General features: G+C 36.2%; 2 protein-coding genes across 3 annotated transcripts in view; both read left to right on the top strand.

The window, feature by feature from the left end:
- The window catches only part of LOC136806625 (semaphorin-5A-like), a 74,146-nt gene that overhangs the window by 41,852 nt on the left and 4,562 nt on the right, over positions 1 to 27,732 (top strand). The window contains exons 3-6 of one of the 2 annotated variants that reach the window (XM_067063213.1): positions 25,814 to 26,014; positions 26,232 to 26,495; positions 26,609 to 26,785; positions 27,204 to 27,377. In XM_067063213.1, coding sequence (XP_066919314.1) covers positions 25,814 to 26,014; positions 26,232 to 26,495; positions 26,609 to 26,785; positions 27,204 to 27,377 — 816 coding nt within the window. The remainder of the gene's footprint in view (positions 1 to 25,813; positions 26,015 to 26,231; positions 26,496 to 26,608; positions 26,786 to 27,203; positions 27,378 to 27,732) is intronic. The other variant, XM_067063214.1, reaches the window with a different exon arrangement.
- LOC136806630 (uncharacterized) lies at positions 7,029 to 25,717 on the top strand. The gene is made up of 21 exons (XM_067063217.1): positions 7,029 to 7,146; positions 7,548 to 7,679; positions 8,926 to 9,044; positions 9,258 to 9,321; positions 10,057 to 10,200; positions 14,599 to 14,754; positions 15,011 to 15,199; positions 15,466 to 15,699; positions 15,983 to 16,173; positions 16,595 to 16,726; positions 17,397 to 17,547; positions 19,123 to 19,305; positions 19,568 to 19,706; positions 21,035 to 21,138; positions 21,871 to 21,929; positions 22,291 to 22,401; positions 22,870 to 22,993; positions 23,496 to 23,681; positions 24,507 to 24,698; positions 25,166 to 25,354; positions 25,698 to 25,717. The coding sequence occupies exons 1-21, from the start codon at positions 7,029 to 7,031 to the stop codon at positions 25,715 to 25,717; spliced, it is 2,937 nt and encodes a 978-aa protein (XP_066919318.1).

The raw sequence follows: 27,732 nt of genomic DNA, 5'->3' as shown, positions 1-27,732 counted from the left end.
CCAAAAATAATATTTAAACAAATTTTCTATTTCTCTTTATCAGCTTTTATTGTTTGTTTTCTTTTGTTTTATGATTAGGCCATTGTCCTTTTTACCGAGGAAGAATTATTTTATTGTTTTTGATGGGGGAGAAAAAACAACGATTAGGTTTCTAGTCTTTTTTTAAGAAAGTAAAGATATCTGCAGATTTTTCCCATCTGTGCTCCTCTGGAATCTATAAACTTTATTTTTTTCTCATCAAAGAAAAAAATGGACTAATACAGACTGCACCTTGGACCGATGGGCCTTAAAAAATGGATTTAATTCTTTTCCGAAAAAAAATTCAAAGGAAATTTTGACGAATATAAAAAGTGAAAAAAAATTTTATGAAAAATGTTCGAAAATAACTCATCTAATAAATAAAGCTTTTATAATATTAGTTTTAGAGGATGAAAGAAATGGATAGAGTGAGTACTTACTCTTACTTAGATCATTTCTTGCCATCTGGGTCACTGACCCCCTGTCTATAAAAATTGTTTTCAAATATAAAGCCTTAGATTTTTCTTTTCTGAAAAAAGCAAAGGTTTTCAAATAAGTTTTTGATTAACTTTCCGTACATCGGCTTAAATCAAAGGAAAGTAAGAACTGTGTACTATTCTTTTGACACAACATAAATATTTTGGTTTGAGCTTTCCAGGCAATATGACCGTTTTTTATTGTCGTAATTACACTACTGTCCCTTCTTCCACAGAATTCTTTCGACTCTCTATTCTGACGAATGACACCATGCGAGTTCGCTGTACACTATTTTCTTTTTAAATTTTTGATGAAGCTCGGCTGCTCTTAATTTTTGGTATTTTGAACCTCAAATTGTTCTTATCCTGTTCTTATTTATAGGGTAAAGTTGAGGTATTTTAGCATCTATACTCAATTTTTACTACTTTAACCCCTAAATTGTATGAAATTGAGTACACGTTTTTTTACAAGAACCAACTACTGTATATAAGAACATAAGACTTCGATGGCCAAAATATTAAGAACAAGTTCAGAACATTGTAAGGCATTGCAGGCTCTAAAATACCCGATTTCTTAGAAAAATGGCCAAGAAAGAAAATTTTTGGATGTTCTTACAAAAAATAAACGTGTAGTAGGAGAGAATTTTCTATCAATTCACAGTGGTCAGAATCTTGAGGATTTTCGTTTCGCTTCTTTGTCTTTTATCGTCATTTTGTTTACTTTTCTGTTTCAAATGAATTCTTCCCTACTATAATATATTCCTTTTCTTCTCCTTCTGTACGCTATCACAACTTTAAATGACCGGCCAATCCCTTTGTCGAGGGGACATTGTTTTGATAAACTCCGACCGTTTTCAAAGTGTCCACCTTATATTAAAAGTAGTTGACTTTTAATCAAAACAAACTTTATATTAACTCACTGATAGGCTTATTCTCCTACTTGCCCATAAGGAAGAGGTTGAAGATGACCCAAGAATTTTGTTTCTATTGATTACGAGGACATTCCAAAATCTAAACATTCCTGGAAGTTTTGAACCTCTTTTGGAATGAATTTTTGAAAAAGTAATAAAAGCTTGACTAAAAGGACATTTTTATCCAAGATTACAGTAAAATAATTTAGCTCTCCCATTAGATGAAATATTGTGTAATCTATGAAATGTACCAGGTAATATGGAGGGGGTTTTGATGTTCGATTGAGCGTTTTTGTTCGTACGAACTCTACTTAATGTAAAACACCTATCGCCCACCTTTTTTAGCGTCCTATCAGCAGCTTTAGCTGACTTTCCAATTTCTGCTCTACACAAATTCGACTGAGTTTAAGTTTTTTTGCCAAAGTGGGATATCAAACTCAGATCTTCTGCATAGCCAACAAGATCGGTGGCCACTATACCACACCATGGCACTTAGGGTAGATCTAGTACGAGTAAAAAATCGGATGATTTGAGATCGGCTTGAGAAATGGTTTATGGTTGATAATTTCAACAGAAGATTTTCCAAGTTATCCTTGATGTGGAAACTTACACACATTTTATCAATATCTTGCTTTATTACAAAGTTGATGGAGACTTAAGTTGAAGGATAGCTCAATAGTGGTCGGGTTTTACTTTTATGTAAATCTGATAGCGGGTAGTAAAGAAAACATTGGTATAAATGATCCTTCCGAAAGTTATTCCTTAGGGTGAATTACTTTACTTCCCTGTGGTTTTCATGTAAAAGAACTTTCACCCAGATGGTAAACTCTCTTTAAAAAAGAACGGCGCGGACAAAACTTTTTTGAAGGGGCGAACGTTTTATATTAATTTCCTTCGGTTGATTCAGATTCAGATTCAAGAACCATCTTTACTTTCTTGTAGCCTCTATGACGTAGGAATAATCTGCAGGTAAACTATTTATTTTGAAGAAACTTTAGAAAACACTTCAAAGTTTCCCTTGGCCCTAAAGACGAATCAGATACCCCACAGTTTCCTGTAAAAATTCGTCCACCATACATTTCCGATAAAGACTTTAAATTCAAAATTTTTACCTATCTTTTCTTTTGGTTGTTTTTTATAAGAATCCGAGGCCAATTTTTTGAGTGCCTAAAAATATATCAATGTTAAAGCTCCTAGATCAAGAAAATGGACATTTATGGGTCTCCGTAACTCCAAAACGCATGGAGAACACAAAGTTATGGATCATAAGGCATTGTTAACTGAAGGACGAGAAAACTTTTTCGAGTTAAAGTGAAATTGAGTTAAAGAGACTTAACTGTATTTGAAAACAACCTAAGAAGTTTTGATATCCGTTCAAAAACCGCTGACTGGGGATCGGAACTCAGCAAATATTACAAATTATAAAAGAAATTAGTCAACGAAAGCTCATACAAAAAAGTAAAGTATAATTTGAAAATGGGAAATTATTGAAAAAGGGAGGAAAAACCTGATTTAATACTTAGAATTAAGTATTAGATTAAATGAACTAAAACAAGGTGACTCCGCCATCTTGTGACTAGGTTCCAGGCCTTCTCATTATTTTCGTTGTGATTATATTATTCGACAGAATAAATGAGCAAGAAATTTATAGAAAAAGTAAAGCCCACCTTGTCTCTATACTTTTCCCTTTTTTTTGAAAATTCGACCAAAATTGTTTCCCCTCCAGCCCTTGGTTTTTGTTGGTTTGTATATCAAATTCGTATTAAATTTCTTTTTTGGTTATTTTTCTTCTCTTGAGGGACATTTTAAGGAACTTAGCTGGCGACATACATCTTGTGTTTGGGCAGGGAAAAAAAGTTGATTTCTGAAGAAAATATGTCTTCGTATAATAAAACACAAATCAAGTGAAATTTGATAAACAAAATTTGTACAAGTCCAACATTTTTGCATAACCTTATAATTTTTCATCACTTAAAAGTTTCATTATGAGATTCATCGGGTCACATGATTCGCTGTGTTCATTTCATTGAAGTCATTTGGTTTCGGACCCTGTTTACACCACACCCTTTTCCCCGTCATTCCTTATCACAAAACTACCTCATTTCGGGCAAGGAAACACCCAACTGGTGTGTGTCATTTTGTTGGGAAAATACCATCATTTTTTTATGGTTTTTGCGGATTTGCATTCAGTAAGCGTTTTTATGGTAGTAAGTTTGCGACCGCAGTCGAGAGCGACCCGAAGGTGCCATTTTCCTTATTATACCCAAAGAAAGGGCGATTTCTCCTGGATTTTCCCATTTACTTTTAATATTCCTCTTTCATTGCTGAGCATCAAGCAAAGAGGCATCGGGCATCTTTGGTATCACCCCGCTTGGGGTTGGTGGAAAGCTCATTTAATATTCATCTCAAATCTGGATGAATAAGATCAAAGCTGTGCGCCAACCTGCGTAGCTTCTCTTACAGAGCCATGCGCAGAATATCAGGATCTGCTCGGAGATTACTCAGGTGGTCTAAATGTCCAAAATGTTCCCCGGTATGTCCCAACAGCTGTCATCATATCATCATTCATCATTTCCCAACGAACATAGTGGTAGTTTCTATCTTTGGATAAAAAACAAAGTTCAATTGTAACTACTGGCAACTCAAGTCCATGTAACGAAACCCCATAGAAAGTGCCATGAAGATCCTTCCAACGGACACTTGTTTACTAGTCTTACTGTGTAATGTTTACATTTTGATCACAGCAGTATTTTATCGACAGGTATTCCTCGTAACAGCAGGTGTTACCTAAAAAAACATATGTGAATATACTTTTCTTTGTAAGAATCAGATAACTTTTGTTCAGACTTGGCTGTTCATATTTTCGTCACTCTAAGAATTAAGTTGTTCCAATCATTTTACGGGCACAAAAATAGAGATGTTTTAATCTCAATTTTCTTAAGATTCAGCCGTTCCAGAGGCTCCAAAATTGCTCTTTTCTATATTTCAGGCGTTTTTAAACCGCTTCCAGCAGTTTGTATCGCCCCTTGTATACTCTTGTCATACGTTGTAAGTAGTATTCTTATTCCAAGCGTTTTGAACCTCAATGTTCTAACAAAAGTGTTCTTGTCGAAGAGTTTAACAGTTTGTATCATAAATGTCAACCCTTAACCATTTTGGTCAATTTTCAGACAAATCGGACATTGGCCTTTTTCTGTTGAACAATTACGATTGGAAATTTCACATTCCGATTTATACATCTTTATTGCCCGCAGGGGCTTTTGTTGCTTCACGTAGTGGGCTTGTTCGCCAGAAAAATATTCATGTTCATGATGTTGTTTCTTTTGATTCTGAGCGGGCCGCCGCGGTTAAAAAATGCTCGCGCGCACCTATCGTTTTATCTATTATGTTGCGACTTGTATTGATTTTTACGTTTTAGTTTTTACAAAGTAAACAATAGATGGCGCATAACATAAACATTTTTATTTTTCTTATAAGCGCCTACTTTATAAGCACCAAATCAATAACTCTTGATAGACGGTGATATACCCTTCGATTATTAGTTCTTACAAAGTAAACGAGGGACGGCGCATAATATGAGCTTATTCATTTTTCTTATAAGCACCTAATTTATAAGAATCAAATCAATAACTCTTGATCAACAGCCATATACCTTTGGCAATTAGCTCTTATAAAGTAAACAAGGGAGAGAGTGCACCATATGAGCATGTTTATTGTTCTTATAAACATCTAGTTTATAAGAATCAGATCAATAACTCTTGATAGACAGCCATATACCTTTCGGTAATTAGTTCATACGAAGTAAACAAGGGGTATCAAGATATTTTACTGTGTGCGCTAAGCTGTACACCTCGTTTCCTTTTTTGTCAGCCAATCAGAGAAAAGAAAAACATTTGATTTTGGTGTTTTTTTCTTGTGTAAAAATATTTTCGATATTGTACTGCTCACAATGGTTTCTAAGTCGAACGAGACAGGCGCTTAGAGAATAGAAATTTCTAGCTGTGTGCTTATTGGATGGCGCTCCAATAAAACGACGATCTGTTGGAATGCGGCCTTCAAACGTCCTTTCTCGATTATGAATGAGTTCGCGGGGCATTCATAGCGACAGCTTCTTGCTAGTTTATTGGTACCAGCAATTCCATTCATGATGTAAACAAGCTAAGATTACGTAATCTTTTCCCAATCGGAAAACATCCAATATTTGTTATTAAGGGTTTGACAAGTTTAAAGGGCCAAGATTCAACTTGCAATCTTTTATTTATAAAGTGTTTTCAATTTGCTCAAGAAACTCGACCAATGTGATTTCCCGCTGAGTTGAATGGCATTAATCTACACAGGAGCCTTTTACGAATATTCATTTTCGAAATTTTCCAAAGCATTGATTCTAAACCATATATATTTATCGAGTAGTATAAAAATAGAAATGGAAATCAGATGCCATCTTGGATTTGGCAAGGTGAAAAAGGTTTTTTTTTAATATCCAAGGCAGGCGCGTATCCTATATGTTGACAAAGCAGGATAACAATAGAATTTCTTAAATTTTGTGCTTTCGCGGTGCGAGAGAACGTTGTGTTTTTTTCTTGTTAATCATTTGATTAATTGATGCGTTAAATCATATCCTTTAAAGGGTGAGGTAGACGATATTTTTTATTTTGAGGACTGATTTTTCTTCCAAAATCCTTGCCCACCTATAAAGAATACGATGTTCCTGAAGATTATAAATTTATTTCAAACTCCGAAGCTAAAGATAGTACACCATTCAAGTTGCATGCGTTACGGCGATCATCGGGAGTACAGATAAATCATTTAGGATTGTATTAAGTTAACCCATAACGATATACTAGATATGTAGGACAGCAGTAATGTAAGGGGAGAATAAAGGCCTCAAGGCATAAGGTATCTGCATAACCAAGTAAGTTTAGTCACACCAATTTCCAATGGCGCTGAAGCTCTAAAGTAGTGGACCAATATCCATTCCGTCAATTGTGAAAATTTCAGTCAAATAGTCTGTTAATCAAGGGTAGGGTATATAATTCTCTTTCTGTGAATTTCGATGCGAGATCTTCAGAATAAATGGACTCTAGTGATGAGAACGTCTTTTTCTTTATCAGAAGACATCAAGATTTCTAGCACTACAAATCAAAAGAGTCTTGAACACGCACGTCGAACTAAGATTTGTGGAAGATTCCAGTTACAGTAAAGGATGTGTTTAAAACGGTTGTTAGCCGAAGGGACCAAAAAAAGCTTGTTGTTATGGAGACTATTATAGGATTCGAATTATGGAGAATCTTCTGTAGCTTTGGGGTTCCGTCTGCTGAAAATATTCAGCTTTGGTGTAATAAGGGTAGGTGTGATGATTGGCGGTGATTGGGACAGACAAAAACAAACGAAACTACATCAACAAAAAGATCATCAAGTGGAAGGATGAAATCATCCTCCTTGCTGATAAAGCCGCCACATATCCTCAATCGGCGTATGCTGCTTACGTAACAACATTTACCATGAACAATAGTTTGGAAAGGTATTCGAAGGATGCGATCACTACGCATCGGTACTGCTTCAATTCAATTTAAAAATAATCTCAATATTCATTTTATTTAACCTTCAGATGATTTGAAGACAAATGAATGAATGTGTTATTGTGTTTTTGATGGTGCAACGCATCACCTGTGGTGTAACTTTTGGTGGACCTTCTGGTGGACAAACGACAACTGTACCAGCACCAGCTGTATATAAGAAGCGTAAGTCAAGCTAGACTGGCACGCCAGTCGGGCTGGAACGGTATCACGTGGGAAAAGTTAGCGTAGGAGTTAGGTAAGCATAGGAAGAAACTTTGTCGGTTGCATAGGCTGAAATCAGTTACCTGTTAATCAGCAGCCTCTCTCTCTAACTTTTGCTCTTTCTCCTACGCAGCTCCTATTCTAGCAAACACCCGCCGCCTTTATGTTCCCGCCCTCTGACATGATTAATTAGCAGACTAGTCAAGCAAAATACACAAAATTCCTATCAGCTGATTCATGTAAAAAAGTCTAGTAATTGTCTAGTTAAAAATCACTCTTTTTAATCGATAACTCTGAACTATTCGAGTACTTCTAGAGCGAACTAACACCATCCTTTTAAAATGTATTTTATTTTGTTTTAGTTGACTGCAGTGATGTATACAATATGCAGAAAGTGGGCTTGTATCTCAGCCCTCTTGGAGATAAACGTGTGGGGTTTACAAAAAAAGTGCAACCAAACGAATACTTCTCTATATTTGGTGATGATACTATTAGTATGTTCTTCGTATACACAGTGAAGTTTCCATACCTCGATTTTGTTCGAGTTAAGGAAATTTCGAATTAAGGTTTATTAGGTATTGTTAACTGAAGGGATCATAAAACTTCTTCAAGTTAAGGAAACATTCGAGTCATATAGGTTCGATGCGTTAAAGAAAGAGACTCAATTACATAAGTAAGTATAAAAAAGTTCAATTGCTAGATTAGACCTACCCTGGGGGCAAAATTTTCGAATGAAACCTTCGACGGGTAATGAGACATTTTTGTTACTTTTCGCTAATCAAAGTTTTAGATTGTAAAGAGTGTAAAAATGGTTTTCGGAGTCTTTTTTGGGGGAGGGACGGCACTCAAGGTAAGCGAACTCCTGTTAGCGAGGAGGGTCCCATCTACATGAAACAGGGTCAACTTCAAAATTTATGGTCAGAAAAACAGAAAAACTCTTTGTTTTCTCAGGCAATAATTTTTATTTGTCGACGGCGCTATGCGGTCCTTTATTTTTCGATGATTCTAAAAGAACACTGAATAGGCCAACAAGGGAAGATGAATAATTTTTCTGGAAATGTAGGGGGATGATTTTAAAGACCTTCAAACATTTTCAAATAATATTGAGTGCGCCCCTACCGACACAGATTGAAGGTTCCGAATATGAAAATATTCTCTTTTCGTTTTTTGGACCTACCTCGGTGGAGGTCCTATAAATTAACCCATATTAGTTAGTTAGTTAGTCAGTTAGTGCGTTCGTTACCAGCTTTTCTCGAGATTGGCTCATTAGTTTTTTCTGATTTTTTTGCACAAAGATGTGTAACTATAAACCCTCGAATGTGACGGAGCCCGATTAATTTTTTCTGATTTTTTGCATGAAAGTAGGGTACCATCATAGGTAAAACATGGCTCTAGTAGATTTTTTCAAAACAATTTTGTTGGCTCAAAAAACGCATGTTTATCTATAAGAATTACTATTAATAAGTATACATCAATGTTCTTAGCCAAATTACTCAATTTTTTGATGAGATATATGTTTTTTTGCTCACAAAGTCTTGAATATGAAAAAGTATTTCAAGAGCATGAAATTTTGGTTTCTAAACGTTTTTTTTATAAGAAACAAACGACTAATTTGAATAGATCGTCACTATATGTGTTCTGAATGATTGTTTAATGGTCACGCTCACGTAGATATCAATCATATATGTGTTAAATGCATAACCAGGTAGGTCCATAAAAGTATCGCTTGTTTTTAAATAGGTTGTGATGTCAGAGTTATTGCCATCAAATCCGACTATTATTTGAAAGTAACCACAGATAAATCTTTTGATATTATCTCCTCTTCACTACAAGAACTACTACAATTGGATTCTAACTCGGTATGTTATGTACAACTAAAGTCTACCGTCATCATCACAGTTTAGTTTTCTCTGAAATCTAACCCGTGAGGACGGACTATAAAATTTCATTAAGCATATCTTAATTACATTGATATTCAAGGCTATTGTTTAACTTGCTGTTGTTCATTAACACTAGAGCTTCATTTTGGAGGTTGACCAATCATCCTCACTTATCCATTATTCCTTTTCTAGAGAACTTCATTTGTAACAGACTCCAACACAGTCAAACCGAATGACCCGCTTATTTTAAAGAAAGGTATGGAATGTACCTTTAAGGAAGAAATTTTGGCGGAAGGGAAACTAAGCTATTCACCAAATTGAATCCCTTTGAAAAACTTTTTCGATAACCCGTAGTCTAGCAAGCTGGACGACTAATTCAGACATAGTAGAAATAAACAAAAAGTAAAGGAGGGAACAATTTTAGTTTATGCAAACTCTAAATCCCGTAACAATAATCGTATTACCATATAACGCCTATACTACTGCATTACACGCATTATGAACGACTCCAGTCTAGATAACCCGCAAAATTGAATTTCCGCCAAAATCTTTAGGTAGTAATTATATAAACTTTGTTGACTAATATTTAGATTAAGTTCACATCAGGGAGGAAAAAATCCGAATGTAATATCCCAGGCAGTTTGGATTCCAAAAAATAATTCTTTACTATTAATTAAAAATGTATTCTCCTCAATTCGCAAAGTTTAATGTAGCAAATTTCTTTAAAAAGACGACAACCCCCGATATTAATTATCTGGGTGCCGCACAATTTTTCACGTGCCTTCAATTGGAGTGAAATGCTGATATCTATCTATTCTCTGCCGCGGAAATTCATGCGGCAAACTCTTAGATTAAGTATTTCAAGTTGGGAAACAAGCACTAAAAAAGGTCGATTTCTTGAGTTAAACCATTTTTATTTCACCATATTATGACGTCACACCGTGGCTGAAAATTTGTTTGGAGTGCATTATTATTCTTTTTCTCATTCAAGGATTAAGGCATTACGCTTCGTACACTGAAACCCATCTAACTTCAATAAAATACAACACAAATAAATACAAAGACGTGGCGACACCTCATTTACTTGTGCAAACGACACCGTTTACCCCAAATATGGAACTGGAGGTATATGTTGGTAAGTAATTATCATTTGCAACTCTTTCTTCCTCTCTCGCTCTCTTTATACCTCCCTCTCTGAAATGACTGTTACGGTTTGGATGGGACATGACCCTCGCTCGATTAGTTGCTTCTAAGAAGAATGAGTATTTTTATAACATTTTTAAAACTGGTACACCAATGACAACTTCATGCTCTACACGTTTTTTTTTTATTAGAACACCTAAAATTTGGCTGAGCCTGGATGTGCTTATTTTTTTTAGCAATTTTCAGCCTAAAATGTTCTTGAATGCGTTCTTAATTTTTCAGACTACTCTAAATCGACAATATGATACAAAACAAAGAGCACTTAAATTTGGCAAAATTTGGACAATATTTGACTCTCGATTTTTGAAGATCCACCCCTAAATTCGGTTAAAACTGCTTAAAAAGAGGAAAAAATTGTAGTTTCTTGTCATTTTTTTCCAAACTGAGGCTGCGCATGTTCTTAAGATGTTCTTAATTTTTCGACGAATTTCAGCCTATATGTTCTTATAAACTGGGTTCTAATAAAAAAAAAACTTGTATCCGATCAATAAAGCTTACAATAAAGTTTTCTTTCTCGTATGTTTTGAAGTTAAATGTATGAGGAAGAAATTTTTATTGCACTGCGACTCCTGTGTCACAGACCAAAGCTCCGCTGGAAAATTTGGCAGAAATTTCTTCCCCGGTGGAACAATTGGAATTGGTGGAATTTCAGCCCTTCTGGGAAATTGGCTATGATTTCATCCCCATTCGAAATTCAATGTTTAAGAATTGCACTTCAAAACCATTACCACTGAATTGTTCAACCTTTGAACAATAGAATTCCTGTCCCCGTTGGGATTTCAATATAAATTTTTATCTCATTGAGGAAAAAAGTTTCACCGGGGTTGTAAGACAGGGATGTTAAATTTGTAGCCTATCTGATGATCGGGTAAGGTGTGGACTGGCCAGTATTGTACAGGTTTTGAAAATACTAACACACGAAAATAAAGCGAACATAAGGGTGTTGTAGATAATTCGATAATGGAACGAGACCGGAAATGCGAGTGCCACCACGTATTATTAACGTCCGAGTTGGATTCGTCAAAATGGTGTGCACGATTGCCCTACATAAGCCGGTGTCACAGTTAATTTTAACTCCCCTAAATTATAACTCCCCAGTGATAATAAACTAGATTATTGTGACTCCCCAGTTAAAACACAGTAGTTTATTATGACTTATTATCTAAGAATGCGTGTCTGTTTGATACTGCATATATCAGAAAAATCTAAGGCAGCCTGAAGACTTTCAAAGATGTCGGATGGATGAAATTGGGTATACTTGTTTGTCCTGCTCCTTAGGTGATCTAGATGTGCTTGATGTCAAAAATTGACAGGGTAGAAATTTTCCTTATGGTTTTTTTTTCGTTCTCTTTTACCAGTTTTAATAATCACAATCTTACGCCATCTATGTTTATGTTTATGTTCATGTTTCTTTTCTTTAAAGTTGATGCAAAGTAGTACAATGTGTACTTAGCTCGAGGCTAATCAATATCAACTATTAATTACAAATCTATCTAGAATGTTGATACTCAAGATCAACTATTATTTACAAATTAATTTAAATTCAATCAATGAAACCAACGCCATGGATAAAAGTGCGACAGTTTCGGCAAGGACAAGTAGTGGGCCTCCATTGCTTGATTTCTTTTTTAAATTCATCTAGGTTTTTAAGTTTTTTTAAAGTCATCGGGAAGGGTAGCCCAGATTTTAGGTCCCAGGAAAGCTAAAGACGATTTTCCATTCATTTCACTTTCAACTACTCTACTACGAAAGGAATTCCTTTTTCTCGTTTTGATCTTACATTGGTTTTTGAGAAATATTTTACTTTCTGATTCATTGAGTTTTGATTTAAATAGCTCTGTGGATAAGGATTGAATTGCTCGTTGATGGAAGGTGGAACCGTTGTCAAGTTTCAACAGATCATCGAATGATGAGTTGTAGTCTGAGTAAACGATTCTCAAGCATCTTTTATGTAGATTGTTGATTTTATCCTCTAGAGCTCTGCTATGAAACATCCATATGAGAGGACAGTAATTGAAGTGGCATTTAATGAAAGCATTCATCAAGCGTTTCTTTTTTTCTAAAGTGAGATATGTGCTCATTCTGGCTAAGGCGGTTATTTTCAAACTAGCTTTCTTGCAAAGATTTTCTATATGCGATTCAAACGTCAAAAGATTATCGAAGGTTACTCCAAGAATCTTTGACGTTTTGGTATTGAAAACAGTTTCTTCTCTAATATTTAGATAGAGCGAGTCGTCAATGATGTTAACTATTAGCTGACATTTGTCAGCATTACCAACCATTTGATTAATCGAAAGCCACGTGAAGATTTTTTCTGCTACAGAGCTTAGTTTACCACTTACTTCAATCCAGGTAGGAGCACTAACATAGGGTGTCATATCGTCCGCATAATTCGCAACCTTAGTATCCCCAATGATGAAAAAGAGGTCACAGATATAAATATTGAAAAACAGAGGGCCAAGGATTGATCCCTGGGGAACACCATCCTTGATCTTGATCCAGTTACTCAGTTCGTTGCCTACTTTTGTCCTTTGTTGCCTATTTTCTAGATAACTCTTGACTAACCCAGTGGAAAGGTCATCGAACCCGTATGCACTGATCTTTGCTACAAGTAATTTGTGGCACATGCAGTCAAAGGCCTTAGAAAGGTCGATGAGCAGTGCCCCAAAAACATCTTTTTTGTCATTGGCTAGCTTCCAGAGCTCTTCCATTGGGAGAAGAGAGGTTTGAGTGGAATATCCTTTCCTGAAACCACATTGTTGTTCATCAAAGTAGTGCTCAAAGTATTCTGATATTTGATTGTGATATTTGATATACTCTTTCGTAAATTTTGGATATTACCGGCAGTATACTTATTGGTCTATAGTTACTTTTATCGTTTTTAGAATTTTTCTTGTAGACTGGGGTGACTGTCGCGAACTTGGAAATGTTGGGAAAAATACCTGAGCTGAAGGAGTCATTTATGCTTATAGAGAAGCAGCTTGCAAATAAGTGAGAGTATTTTTTGATTATTTTCGCTGGTATATCATTTTCCGTTTGAGACTTATTTGTCTTAAGGTTACTAATTATCTTCTCTACTTCGTCTTCGGTGGTGTTTCTAAACTTGAAGGAGTTTTCATTGTTTGATACCTTTTCTTTTATTTTGAGTATACTAGGGTGGTTTCTAAAAAGCATTATTTCATTTTGAAGAATATTATCAGAAAGTTCATTGAGAGGCACTGGTTCTATTGGTGGTTGATTGAGATCTAATTTTTCAGTGATATTTATGAAGAACTCATTAAACATTTTTCCAATTTCTTTATCATCTTTAATCAGTTCATCATTTTCGACTAAGGTTATCTCACTTATTGGTCCTTTATTAGAGAAAAAAGGGCGCACAGTTTTCCAAAATCTTTTATTGTCAGTGATTTGCTTTTCATCCAGAGATTCATAAAATCTTCTTTTAGTGTTTCTCAGGAGATATAAGCATCGGTTTCGCTGTTGGTTGTAATTATATTTGTTAATGTTAGAGGGGTCTTTTCGTTTAATGTTATTAAGTCGAGATCGATGCATCATGGCCTTTCGTAGTGATTTTGTCATGAAAGGTTTATCATTACCTCTTAGTATTTTAGTTTTTATCGGTGCTTCAGCGTTTAGAAGATTTACTACACTTTTCATTTTATGTTCAAAGTTGCGATTCGACTCAAGTACTTGTGTTAAATGATTTTTGAAAAGATCTTCGTTAAGATTTTTGTAGCATCTATATTTAATGGCTTTAGGTGGACACTTTTCAAAAGTGGTTTTTAAGACGCTTATTGTGATGTTGTGAAAGTCCGATAGGCTATTAGATACAGAGGAAGAGCCCTGAAAACTTCTTTTGTAATTTGTTAGCATCAGATCAATGCATTTTGGATTTTCTGCGTTTTTGAAGCACGTAGGTTCATTTATCAAGCTAGAAAGCTCCCTGCTAGCAAGAAACTCAGGCATTTTATGTTTGTCGATTTCACAATTGAAATCCCCCAGTAGTAAAAGTCGGTCATGATCTCCTATAGAATCAAGGCTATTTTGTAAAAGCTCTAAATGTGAATTTATATTGTCTACATGCGGATTATAAGAGCAACCCAGTAGCCATTTTGCTTCTTCAGATTGACCTCGATGAATATGGCTTCATAATTCTTGTCTTTTAATACGAGTTTAGAAGGAATGCCCTGACGTACGTAGAGTAGAAGACCTCCTCCCTGTTTGTATGTATGTTTTAGTGTTGTTTGGATTTATTTTTGTTCAAAAAGTTGCGTACATATAATGTTGTTTTGTTGTGTGTCCTTAACACATGAAAATATACATCCTAAAGGTTACAAATGTGAAGCAGTCAATCCTAACCAGTTGAAAATCTGTTGGCCGACACATCCAGGAGGAACGTACCAAATCAACAAAAAATGTGAAGGAGTAGTCAACGGATTCAACGATACAGAAATCATCGAAACACAATCATGCAATTCTACTATTGGTATAAATACATTTTCATATTATTGGCCGACCTTGTTTATCAAAATGTGAGAAAATTTGTATTTAGTTCGAGTAGCTCCCGGTGAGTTCGAATTAGGGTTTACACTTTTCAATCATCTCGCAATGCTTAAGATAATAGAATTACAAATTGACTCTACTATAGAAAAAAACTAACCTATTCGAACAAAAAATTGACCAAAAATCAGCCAACTTGAATATTTTGATAAATTGACATGATAATGATTTAATCTTTTTAGGCTGGACAGCTTGGTCAAACTGGCATCTCTCTGAAGAGGAGGGCGAGGATCCAATGGGCAGTGAAAATATCACAATATGGAGGAATGCTACTTCTTGTATGCAACAAGGCGATGGGATGTCCAACGAAACGGACGTAGATGAATATTGGTGTGGTGCTGAAATTTATCACATCAGGACTGTCCAAAAAGGTTTTTGTTATTTTCCTAAACCAAGTCTACGGCTTTGACTTTGAACGCACCTACAATATCTTCAGAGACTTGTTTTTTCATTAATTGGATGACTTAATTTGTATTTATACCTTTATAGCCACTTCCACTTCTGTATTTATCTACCCAATGTATACCCTTGAAGGGGTGGGTCAATATCCAAGCAGAAAATTAATGGGAAAACTTCAAAGAAACCATTGACTATACTACTAATATATAAATGTTAACATTCACTCCGTTCCTTTTAGATGAATACCGTTACAGTGATTACTTTTGGGCGGGAGATGGTGAATGTCAACTAGAAAGACAAGTCATGGATCATTTAAACAACCAAGAGGACCCTTCACCCACATGTGGGAACGGATTTCAAGTTTTTATACAGACAACTTGCGTCAAAGGACCTTACTCGTTAACGCCAGAATCACCAGATCTATGTCCACCACCTGGTTTCCACATTGTGGATTGTTATATTGAATGCCCAGGTATTCGTTGGTTGGCAATAGTAAATGTTGAAATTAGTAAATTTACTTGCGTAAATAATTTCCCTTGGTTTCTCAAAAAAAGCTTAAAACACAATTTTAACAATTTTAGCTTAGGATTTGTTGTTTATTTAGAATCTTCGGATAACTTTTGTGTAAAGATTCTTATTTTGTTCACCAAATCGATGATCTTTTTTTGTTACCGACCAATCAAATTTCAACCTTGTAGCTGACCATTAAAGCTTTAAATTCACCATGACCTTAGTTTCGGTTATTCTAACTCCAGATCAAAACGATTACGGCAAAAGTATTGAGCATGATGTTGAAGACCTCTTAGTGGACGAATTGCAATCAGAACACTACAATGAGTCATCACCACTCCGAATGAACATGAAATGGTTACCCGCGTACGAAAACACGTACACCAATGGGCTTCCCCAAGCGAAATCACCGGATCAAAACTTTATAGAATTACAGGTTTGGATATTTTCATTATCAAATAAAAACAAGTTTGACAGTATAGACTATTGAAGGCTTGCCGGATGTTCCCCTGAAAAAATTCTCTATCAATATAGATTATTTTGTTGGAAACTGATTTTTTTGTTTTTATCCTAGGTGTCTAATTTTTGGAAACTGTAAGAATTAAAACTATCTTTTGTCAAAATTCATACATTATATTTAACAGTTTAAAAACCTGATACCCCTGCACCGCGAAGATGGGCCTCCTTTAATACAAAGTGTGCTGTCAAAAAACTGGGTTAATTGGTAGGATTTTCTTAAATCTTTACGAAGGGGACTCTCGCTAATGTCACGCGAGGAAGCTGTATCAGACGCACACGGTTAACAAAAAATTGATTTAGAGTTATTCTTCGTGGCTTATTCTTCTCTTGTCTCGTAGATCAAACTGAATCAACCAGTATTCTTCGAAAGAATCGAACTCAAGCTTCAACCAATGCCAATTGGATATCCATATGGTCAAGTTACTTTTACTTCCTCAAAGGATTCAGGAAGAACTTGGTCGAATTCTAGTGTAAGCTTTTGTTCAAAAACCTCATCAATCTATTGTTTAAGAGCAATGAAATCTCAAGTATACACTAAGTTTATCGTAGGTCCTTGCTTGGGGTAGACCAAGTGACCTCAACTTACGTTTCAGTGCGTATAGTTCGACTCTCCTCGTTATTCTTTCCCCTTGTGAAGAAAATACTTCATTTCACCAAAAACATTGGTGTACAATCGAATAATATCCCGGGGGTCTTGGGTACAGGTGACGACGTGACGCTGGACAGGGTCCAGGCTCTAAAGATATTTGATTAGGTTCAAAATTCACTCATTTTTACGATGTGTGTCTGACAGGGTCGACTTTTCCTTATTTTGGACAATTTTCAATTTTTAGTCATTTTTGCCACTTTTCAGGATGGAAATGTGTAAGTTTTTCTATTTTTTGCTCTGACAGACTTTTCAAACTCTAGTGGTCACGGTCTGCCATCCCCGCACCCCACGGAATAATATATACCCGATAGTATTCGATTGAATCGCAATTATACTGTTTGAATTAATATTGATGAAAATATTTTATGTCGCGATTCTTTGTATATTCGTCCCTTTTATCGAAAGAAAACTTTTTAACGATATTTTGAAGATATCAACTAATATCGTATTAGAGAGCTTTCTTTGAATTCTCTTCGTTGTATCTCTTATAGAATGTAACTTACATGTCAAGCGGTGACACGTGGGTTGTATTTTCACCGATGGAAGTCAAATACCTCTCGGACATCAAATTTCACTTCGATATGCAGATTACTGACCAAACAATCTTCCAAGTTATTGCTTTAAATATTTTTAAAACGAAAAGTAAGAAGATGTTCTTTTTCTAGTCTAGCAAGCTAGACGACTAATTTATACATAGTAGAAATAAAGCAAAAAGTAATGCAGGGAACAATTTTATTCGTCTAGAAACCTTTGTGCACTAACTCCAAACAAAAGAAAAGTGTCAATATTGCAATTATAATTTTTCATCACTCAAAATAATTCTTGAGAAAAAAAATGTGTGTGGATTTGTGTATTGAAAGTTTTTCGTTTGAGTTGATTTCGTTTTGAGAGTTTATTATTGCTTGATAAATTGTTTTCTCGCTACGCAAGTTTCTACGTAGCTAGCCGGGGTATCTATAAGGCTGGAACACCGGATTCTTCCAGTCGTTTATGCAAACTAAATCCCGTATTATTAGTATTAGTATTGGTATTATTAGTATTACACGCAATATAAACGATTCCAGTCTATTCTTTTTCAAGATATTTCAACATCAATAATTGTTAGATAGAGCGTGATTGGTCTTAGGCGTCGGCTCTGAAATTTCCGGTTCAAATACCTGCTTCAAGAACGAACCGACCAGCTATGGATTCAATGAAAATAAATAATCGAAAGAAACTTGCCTTTGCGGTCTTAACCTTAATGATTGCAGATTCTGTGCATCAGAAATTTTGCTAGAGGGTTGATCTGCTGCTAAAGCCTGGAAAAAATCCCTCTAATGATCCCTCGCAAGAATGCTTTCGAATACATTCAACGTTAGATTTTTATGTGGTAGCGTCCTAGGATTGTATAAATGATATCGTAGATTCTAAGAGTTGGCCCTTACTGCAATTGAGAGCAAACGAATCATCAATAAAAAATTGCTTTCATAATCTTTTCGAGATTGATGTTTTTACCTTTTTGATTCATGATAATTTTTAAAATCAGAATGCAAAATAAGTTCTTACTATATGTTTTGTACCGTGAAAATGACGAAGTCATAATTCGACCTGTGATGACAAATAGTAATTCTATTCAGAGCGCAATCAACGCCGAGAAAAGACTTTCATCGTGCGTTATTCTTAGTTCGAATGTGATTGATAGTCTCTGTTCGATTCCCCTCATTCAGCAATTTTTTTTCGAAAATCACGCAATTTTTGTTCAGGCAAAGTTTTGCAATTCGCATACTTTTGTCTCCCGAATGGACGTCCCCCCACTAATTGTTAAGAGAAAAAAATCCATCTCCCCCGCTCTTATTCTGTCTTCAAATTACCCCCGCTCTTATTAAGACCCCCCCCCCCGCTAATTAAACACGAATAATTCAATATTTTATTACAGTGTTACTTAATTGTTAAAATTTCCCTTTTTGTTAGTATTGGTTCTTATTTTACGTGTTCATTTGTTAAAGTTTCTTTTTTGTTGTTGATCAATATCAATATATCAGTTAAAAAAATTCTGTCTTCAAATTACCCCCCCCCCCCTGCTTGTTAGAATATAGAAAATTTTCAGGGCTTATTCGGACCCCCCCCCCCGCCTATTCAGGAGACAAGAGTATTCACGCAAGTGAAAAACCCATTCACGCAAACCACTGGAGGAGAAATAAATCGCCTATTTATCTACCTTTTTTCATTTGTTTACAGATTGGGGTAATTGGTCAGTCTGGTCCAACTGGACCACGTGTACCAATCAGGATTGTCTGGCGGACAATGCCACTTGGTATCGTACACGAAATTGTGACAATTGGAGAAACGATGACATCATCACAATCAATGCTAAACAATGTCCTGGTCAATTTATGGAGGTTGCAAAGTGCAAGTGCTTAGGTATATGAAATCTTGTTTTTCGTCTTTCGTTTATTTTCTGGTACTGCGTATTGAAATGTAAAGAATTATTTGAATTGCAAATTCGAAAAGAAGATTTTTGCCGTAAATGAATATTAAGAAAACGCTCCCTCCAACCGTTCCCTTTGAAAAGCTATGACAAGTGATTCTCAAACTAAGAAAGCTAGATTTAAATGTATAAAGTATTCTGAGCCTACTACGATGACGAGTTCAAAACAGCGCACATTTTTTTTATCTATTTCAGACAAATTTAGATGGGACGAGGTGAACGAGTTAGAAATTTCACAATGCGAAGATTTTCAAACAAAAGGTACCTCAAGTCTTGAACCACCTCCACCAGATTGCGGCCACGGAGTAATCAACATCGCTCCTTCTCGATGCAGGTATAGAATAATCATATAATAGTACCGTGTGCGCCACAAAAAAGTTTCTCTTTTTAAAGTGAATTTTTCATTCATTTTAACATAACTTTTGATTCAATGAACCAAACTTAATAAATGGTGAACCATCAAAATTTAAGTTTATCTTTCTTCTTTCCAATGGAGAAGGATTGGTTCTTTTAGAAAATTTTAGACCTCGAAAAAAACTCATTTTAAAGAGAGAAACATTTTTGTGGCGCACCTGGCAGCCTGGCAGGGGGTGCAGGGTGTGCAGTGCACCACCCAGAAAGACCTGAGAGGGGCGCCAAAAAAGCTTTTCAAGGGGGCGCCAAAATTATTTTTGATGTTTGGTTGGGCGATTTTGCGCCCTTTGACACGTTTTTAGCGCCTTCTATAATCGCAATGTAATTTTTTTTTCGCCTGCGGCGCTTCGTTGTATTTTACGAATTTTTTCAAAACTACTATCAACATTGAATTGCGAAAAGTCAAAGCAAGAGAAGTGTTGTGTATCCACCAGGGGTTAAAGAGGATGCTCACCCCCAAAATGAGAGATTGATCGAAACTGCTCGCTGTGGTTTTTGTGGTTTTATGCGGACTAACTTTCTCCTTTCTAGAATATCTTATAAGCTGTTTGACCTTTCTTACACCAAATTTTTTTGCCTGCAGCGCCAGAATTACAAAGAACCCTTATTCTTGCCAACTTTCGAATTTTTGGGGCTTCTTTCAGCCATTGATCTTTAATGGAGAGTAAAGTAAGACCAGGAAATAACAAGGAAATAGATATCAAATTATCATACCACTTACACCACCTTCGTATAAATAAAAGTTTGTTAACTCAGAGATTCCGGGCGTTACTTTCAACCAGTCACTGCTCTTACAGTTTAATAGTTTCACTTAATGGTATAGGGCGCAAATAAGGACAAAAATACCAGGGGCGCCAATTTCATAGTTTGCACCACCAAGAAAATTAAGACAGGCCGCTACTGGCACCTGGTATTTAAATTTCCAGTGAAAAGTTAGATATGCACGGGCCCTTCAGACACTTACGTGATGGGAAAAATTTTCTAGTCCTTGATTATGACGCCCTTTTTAGTGCCCCTTTTTTTACATAAGAAGAAAGTTTTGACTGTATAAAATGACGAGGAGCGGCAATTTTAATTTTTCGAATGTCAATCTTTTAATAGTGGTACCTGAAAAGTTATTGTGGCCCTTCTCTTCTAAACACGTAAATGTTTTCAAATTGATGAGAGATGAAATGGAGAATGTCCCTATCCGTCATCGTAAAACCCATTTTCTACCCACTAATTTATTTTATTGTCTCATTTCAAAAGATACGAAGGTGGGAATACGATGGAATACGAAGATGAATATCCTCATCTGTGTGGTACAAAAAACATTCAATCGACACCTTGTGTGAAACCATGTAATGGCTCGTGTAAGTGTGTTGTTTCTTTCACTAAAACGACTTAAATGGCTCTCACATTTTGAATACATTTTACCATAGTCTTAAATTATCTCTCTGCAAACACACGGAATACATACGCTCGGGTAAGCGAGTATAGGGAAATCACAGCAATTACCAGACCTTGTACTCTGTGCTCACGACACATCAGAGCCGTGCTGTATCGATGATGATACTCGCACAGTACAGGAGAACCTTGCGTTCTCGCAGTTACTGAGCATATGAGTACCATCACCACACCACATTCAATGTCCAGCTTATCTCCCCATACTCTTGTATCAGAGTGATGGTACCCTATTCCCCTCACATGGTATGGGTTGACGCGGGCCAAGGTACATTCACTTGCCAAGTGAATCGCAGCACCGAGTGGGAATCGAACCCTGACCTGGCAGGACGGAAGTCAAGAACGATGACCACTAACTACACTACTGCGCCGCACACACAAAACACTAATTCGTAAAAATCCTTTTCGTTTTTTTTTCTCTCAAATTTAATATGACGATTTTTTTTGATTTTGTTCAAGCTCACTTATCAAAAGTGGTCAAATTTTTCTTAAGTTTTTATAGAAAGGGAATTTAACAATCATCAAAACAAGCATCACTCTTTACTGGCGGTGAAAATTTCCGACATTAAAGTAGCATGTCTATCGTGTGAAACACCTGTTAGAGAGTTTGAAATAATTTTGAGTTTTATTTCATTTTTCAGATCCCTGTGGTGAACAAGCTCTTGCAGAAACAGTGCGATGCTCCACACCGAAATATCAGGTAGTTGTCATAGCTTTATACACGGTATCTCATTATTAAAGTAAAGAATTTCCCGATAAGCGATAAACGCTCTCTTTCCTTCGTACCAGGATAGGAATTTAAACTAAGCGTTGTTTCAACTCCACATAAAATCTCTTTTGTTGACAAAACTTAAGACCAGACTCGAGAATTCCTCCCTCCGTCGTCTGTCGGCTTTTATTATACTAAAGGTTTTTTAGAGGTCTGCAATTCTGACTACCTCACCGTTCCACCTACTCCGCTAACAGATTTGATAGCAATATAGCTATGAAAATGTGTGAGTATACAATATGTCATTTTTACATGATATAGTTGATAAACATTTCAATGTATTTTTCCATAGCTATTGCCCAACGACGTAATAATCGAAAATATAACATTCCAGAATGTTTTTGGTCCCGTTATCGTCAATGCATCGCTTCCTCTTGAAGATTCGTACCCAATAGGGAGAACAGTAAGTAAACAAAGGAGTCCCTATTGAAAAATTGGTACGGAGCTTGATGATTCGTGCTCATCGTATAGCTCTTTTGTGGTGTAGAGGCCTGCAATTCAGATTAGCCCTTTCAGTGTCAATGTCGGACATATCCTACACGCGCATTTTATCTAATTGCCATTTACGGAAACATCTGACATGCATTACATCTGACCATTTCTGAAGTCGAAACCATTTCAGCGAATGAGTAGCTTAGATTGGGTAATCTGATCTAAGTGGTAAGTTACTAGGAGCTGAGAGTAGGCGAGGCGTTCCATTTTAGTATTCAATCTCCGAGGTCTAGTGTAAATAGAAAAGGGAGCAGACTCCCTCACTCCTGGCTCCGCCAACATCCGCCAGATGAATATACTTCTATGGGCCTACAGTCTGCTTGCTTTATATATTAATGTTTGTTCTCTTTGATAGATTAACCCTACTCCTTTTTTCTAGGCAAATTTCACCAAGGACAAGGATTGGACCTTCGATTTACCAGCTTTTTCTTTCAATGGAACTATTCGTTTGGACTGTCGTGGAGTTCAACAAGTAGCAACAGAAGTCACAGTTTTCTTTTGTCGTAAGTTTATTATCAATTTTTATATATGTTGATATTCCATAATATCTAATATCTATTTCATAATAAAGATTTAGAAGTTGTTTTTAATTATCGGAAAATCCCGATTTAAACCCACATTCTCTATTCCAACTAGACTGAATGACATTTCTTAGTAGCGTTATCACTGAAGCACATGAATGAAAAAATAGTTTTTGAAATGCAATGGACAGAAAGCAAAGTAAATGCGATATATGACAGTGCTAGCTTACGCAAGGTGCGTGGAACAGGCGTGAAGCTGCGTGAAGTGGGTTAACTTGTTCCCTGCGGAGCGCACATCCACGCTAATAACCCCATATGTTCAGATCTTTAACATGTTAATAATCATTAACGGCCCCCAAAGCCAAGTAAAAATATTAGACAAAAAATTCAAGTTTTTAATGTATTCAAAACTAAATATAATCTAAGACCATCAGATCCATCCTGTCAATCTATCTCACATAATTTACTTGTCTAACACTTTCAGCGGCACCATACTTTGATAAGACGTTCGGCCCATGGAGAGATGAGTGCGGGAATTCGTCAAGACCTGTCATTTATCAATGTCGTAACCCGCTTCAAGAAGGTGATCCGGTCGTGCATGACGCATTCTGTCCGTTCAAAACGGAGAACGTTACGGAGGATTACGGATATACGGGAACACCATGCTACGGTAAGATGAGTGCTGATATAAACAGTTTTTAGTTTCATGAAGCCCCCAAGCGGTTTTCGTAATGACGTGACTTTTTTGCAGCGTGATTACGTGATTTGGATTTTTTTCTTCGTGATTGCGTGATGAGAGGTCAAAACGTGATCGTGATTTGAAAGATTTTTGAGCCGTGATACGTGATTCGGACTTTTTCAAAGGGATGCGTGATTGTCCATTTGTTTTGTTGATTTGGGTGATCATGATTAAAGACAAAAATTGTGTGATATCGTGATCAGAGTTACTGCCTCTTTCATAGGGTGATTTAGTCTCATCGGAAAACTCATTGAAATTTCGAAAATTGCACTGTTAAAAGTTCTCCCGTCTCAGTAAAGTATATAAAATGGCTTTCCGTCCCGAAAATTCTGCATAATTAATACAGTTTCAAGAATATGTAATTAAATGCTGTGTAAAATCCTTTTTTCGTCTCAGACGAAAACCTTGTTTTTGCCCCTTAAATGAGTGCTTTCATAGTATAGTATAGCATGGGCTCTCCAACTAGCAAAGATCACGAAGAGCGAAAACCTTTAACAAACCTGTCTTTAATACTTTCTTTAGCCTCTTTAATTTTTTGGTGGTGACCGCTGATTGGGAAATTGGCTTGATTTTTAAATAACATATCTAGAAAAAAACGCTACTGATTGATATTTCTTTATTCGGTAACTTTACTGAAAATCCGTTCAATACATATAATGTTTTTATGATCGAATTCAGATAACCTGATACTCGATACACCTACGTATTAGAACCTTGCTCTTAAAGGAGAGTCATATTTTCGGTATTTTTTCTCAGGTTACAGTAACTGGTCGGAATGGTCCGGTTGTAACGAATCACCGTATTGCGGACATACCGCGAACCAAACAAGAACACGGAATTGTACTATCGATGGACTTGTTCAACCTGATGAGACTTGCTTGCGATCCAACTTCACTTGGGCAACAAACGAGACACAGTCTTGTTTTAATTTGAGAACACGCTGTTTTCGTAAGTCGCAAAGCTCCACAGTCTCAGGGAGAGAGGGATCTAGTCAAATTTTCTAAGCAAAAGTTTGTATTTCCCTAAATATTGACTTTTATAGTTACTCCGATATTCTATTTCCTGAGTATCTGCATTTTACTTAGCTAGAGATCCGACGAGATTTCTGTTTATTTCAAGTGAATCGCTGAGTAGATAACGTTTTTCGATTGATTATAAATGGGTTAATGTATCAGCGAGTCACAATCTGACGTGCGGCATGACAACTGATCCTGTGCATGGGGAAGTGTTAGAAGTCATTCCTTTTTTATATACCACACATAATCTTTTTGTAACTCCACTAAAAGAATCTTTCCAAAGTAAAAATGTTTGTCCTAAATATATAGCAAAAACGAAGTTAAAAAGTTTTTACGCTATATTAAAATCTTCATTTTTCATGGATCATGAATATACCCAACACCAATTATTCTTTATAGAGTTACATCTGACGTGTATTTCCTCTTTCGGTTCAGATCCTGTAACACAATGGACTGATTGGTCTGATTGCGATCGACCATGTGGCACAGGAAACAAAATACGGACCAGAGATTGCCAGGGAGACATAGACGATTGTAAAGCGTACCATTTCAAAGAAGAAAAGATATGCAATACAGATCTCTGTCCAAGTACTGATTGTTATAAGGATCCTTCTCTATGCTTCTGTAGAAAGCTGCCATCGAACTCCTTTTCGCATATTTTACATTACTCAAAATTTTTACAGTTTACTCTCGCTTACTCGAACTTCTATTGGAATCTTTCTTAATTCGAGCTTGTCCCTAGTCCCTGCCAAGGAGAAACTTTCTTAAAGTACTTTCTATAATTCGAATCTCTCTGTAATTCGAACAATTAGTGAGAGTCAACTGTATATAACACCTTTGCGGCTTTTAAAGTTCCTTTTACTTTTATGGGACAATTCTGTAGCCTAATAACAGATAAGATATAGTAACACATATTCTTATGTCCCTTCAGTCAAGGGTTTGGTCCTATAACAAATTTCTATATGAACAAACTTTAGTCCATTTTGGGTGTCGATTATGGAGACTCCATTTTTTAGGATAAATAACTAAGAAAATTTCACTTTACAGTTAATGCTGTCTGGACGCTTTGGACCGATTGGACGAGCTGTTCAGGAAGCTGTGGCACTGGCTCTCAAATAAGGACTCGATTTTGTTCACCGCCACAACACGGAGGGGCCGCATGTGGAGAGCCAGTACCCGAGGATTACGGAGAAATGATCTTCAAACATGTTGAAAACAGAGATTGTATTCACAATGCATCATGTCCAGGTTTGTCTTGTCGTACAACTGTAATATATTTTGTCATGTCTATTTTATCAACTATTGTGATTTTCAGGAAAATCCTTTGATTAGCTTCTTTTAACTTTAATTTGGTGGATCTCGCAGACATTTTGTCTTCCGTAAAATAAAGTCCTGATAGATTGACTAAATTTTCTACCGAGTAACCATAGCCATTTACAAGAAAATTTCTTTCTTTATAAACAAGGTTTTCGAATGGAAGTAGGGAATTGTACACACATTTGCCATGAACAAAACCTTGCATGTAATTTCCTCATGAAAAAGAATGGATCAGATATTGCTGACGCTGCAGGAATACCGTGTGAAGATTACACCGACCATGAACATCTCTACGAACCGGCTATTAACGAGGATGGCAATTGTCTTGGTTTCAATAAAGTTCCCGTTGAATTTAACTGTGATGCGAATTCGCCACCTGGCCAAAAGAGACTCTGCGACTGCGTGCCCAGTGGTAAGTTTCAGTATTAGACATTCTAGTAGCAAGAGTATTCTTTAGGATATTGAAATTGGGGGAGAAAGGGAATAAAAGATTTATTTAATAGTGTTTTGTTATTCTTTAATTAGACGAGCTTGAGTTTGGAGAATGGAGTCAATTCGGTGAATGTAAAGTTGTTCACACATCTGACTCCCTACCTGCTACTTGTGGTCAAGCAACGCGCATGCGTTTTCGTAAGACTGTGTCAGCGGATGACACCCATACACTGTTCGATATGCAGCAATGTGATCTTCCGGACTGTCCAAGTAAGTCGGGCTATATTCTTGTCAATTCACAAAATCTCTTTCTCAAGGTATTCTTAAGATATTCTTAGTAGCTTTTCAAACTGATATTCTTAGAAGCACTCTCTTTTCGTGGTATTTTCAGCGTGTATTGTTTCTGTGATATCAATTCGCGGTATTGTTTAAAATAGTTTACGTTTGATACGTCTAAGCACAAGGTCTTTTGTAGAATTTATACTTTTTTCGTGTTAAATTATCGTCTTGCGAATAAAAAATTAAATTCACGCGAAATCATTCCCATCAAACCCATTCGTATTATATACATTGCTAGGGCTGTTGTCATTTTTCTACCAGGTTTGATTATTCGCATACTAGATGTATACTTAAAGTTTTTTTTGAATGCTATTAGGGATATTGTGAAAATCTAATCCTTTTCTTACAGTTCCGGGCAATTGGTCGACGTGGACGGGTTTTGGTGAGTGTAATGTCACTTGTGGGGATGGAATGCGCAATTCCACCCGGAAATGTGATAACCCGGTTCCCCAAAATGGCGGTCGTAAATGTGAAGGGCCGGAAGTCAGATACGAAGAGTGTGGTGAACCCAAAAAATGTCCAGGTGAAGAAATTTATTTATATTGCTTTAAGGAGAAGGGAATACTGAATGGTTTCATTTGTCATAAAAATCAGATGTTTCCGAACCAGCATTTCATTAAACGTGTTACATCCTTCCTACATCCCATCTTACCTCACCAAAAACTGGAATTTTTTGTTGCGCAGAAAAATAGGCTACTTAGTTACATCCTATTTAACGGGTCATTCTATATCGACTAGGTTGTAATACTAATGATGTTAGGATTTGCAAATGTTTTTGTCCTTAACGAGGTGGAATCAATTTGATTTCATTTATTATTTCACCTTTCAAAGTTGTATTTAATAGCTGATGAGAATCGTCACAAATAACTTTTTTCCGT

This window comes from Clytia hemisphaerica, unplaced genomic scaffold (genome assembly GCF_902728285.1).
Source record: "Clytia hemisphaerica strain Z4C2 unplaced genomic scaffold, Clytia hemisphaerica genome assembly, whole genome shotgun sequence".
Classification (NCBI taxonomy): Eukaryota; Metazoa; Cnidaria; class Hydrozoa; order Leptothecata; family Clytiidae; genus Clytia; species Clytia hemisphaerica.
The sequence above is the reverse complement of the archived record's forward strand: the minus strand, read 5'-3'. Positions and strand labels throughout refer to the sequence as shown.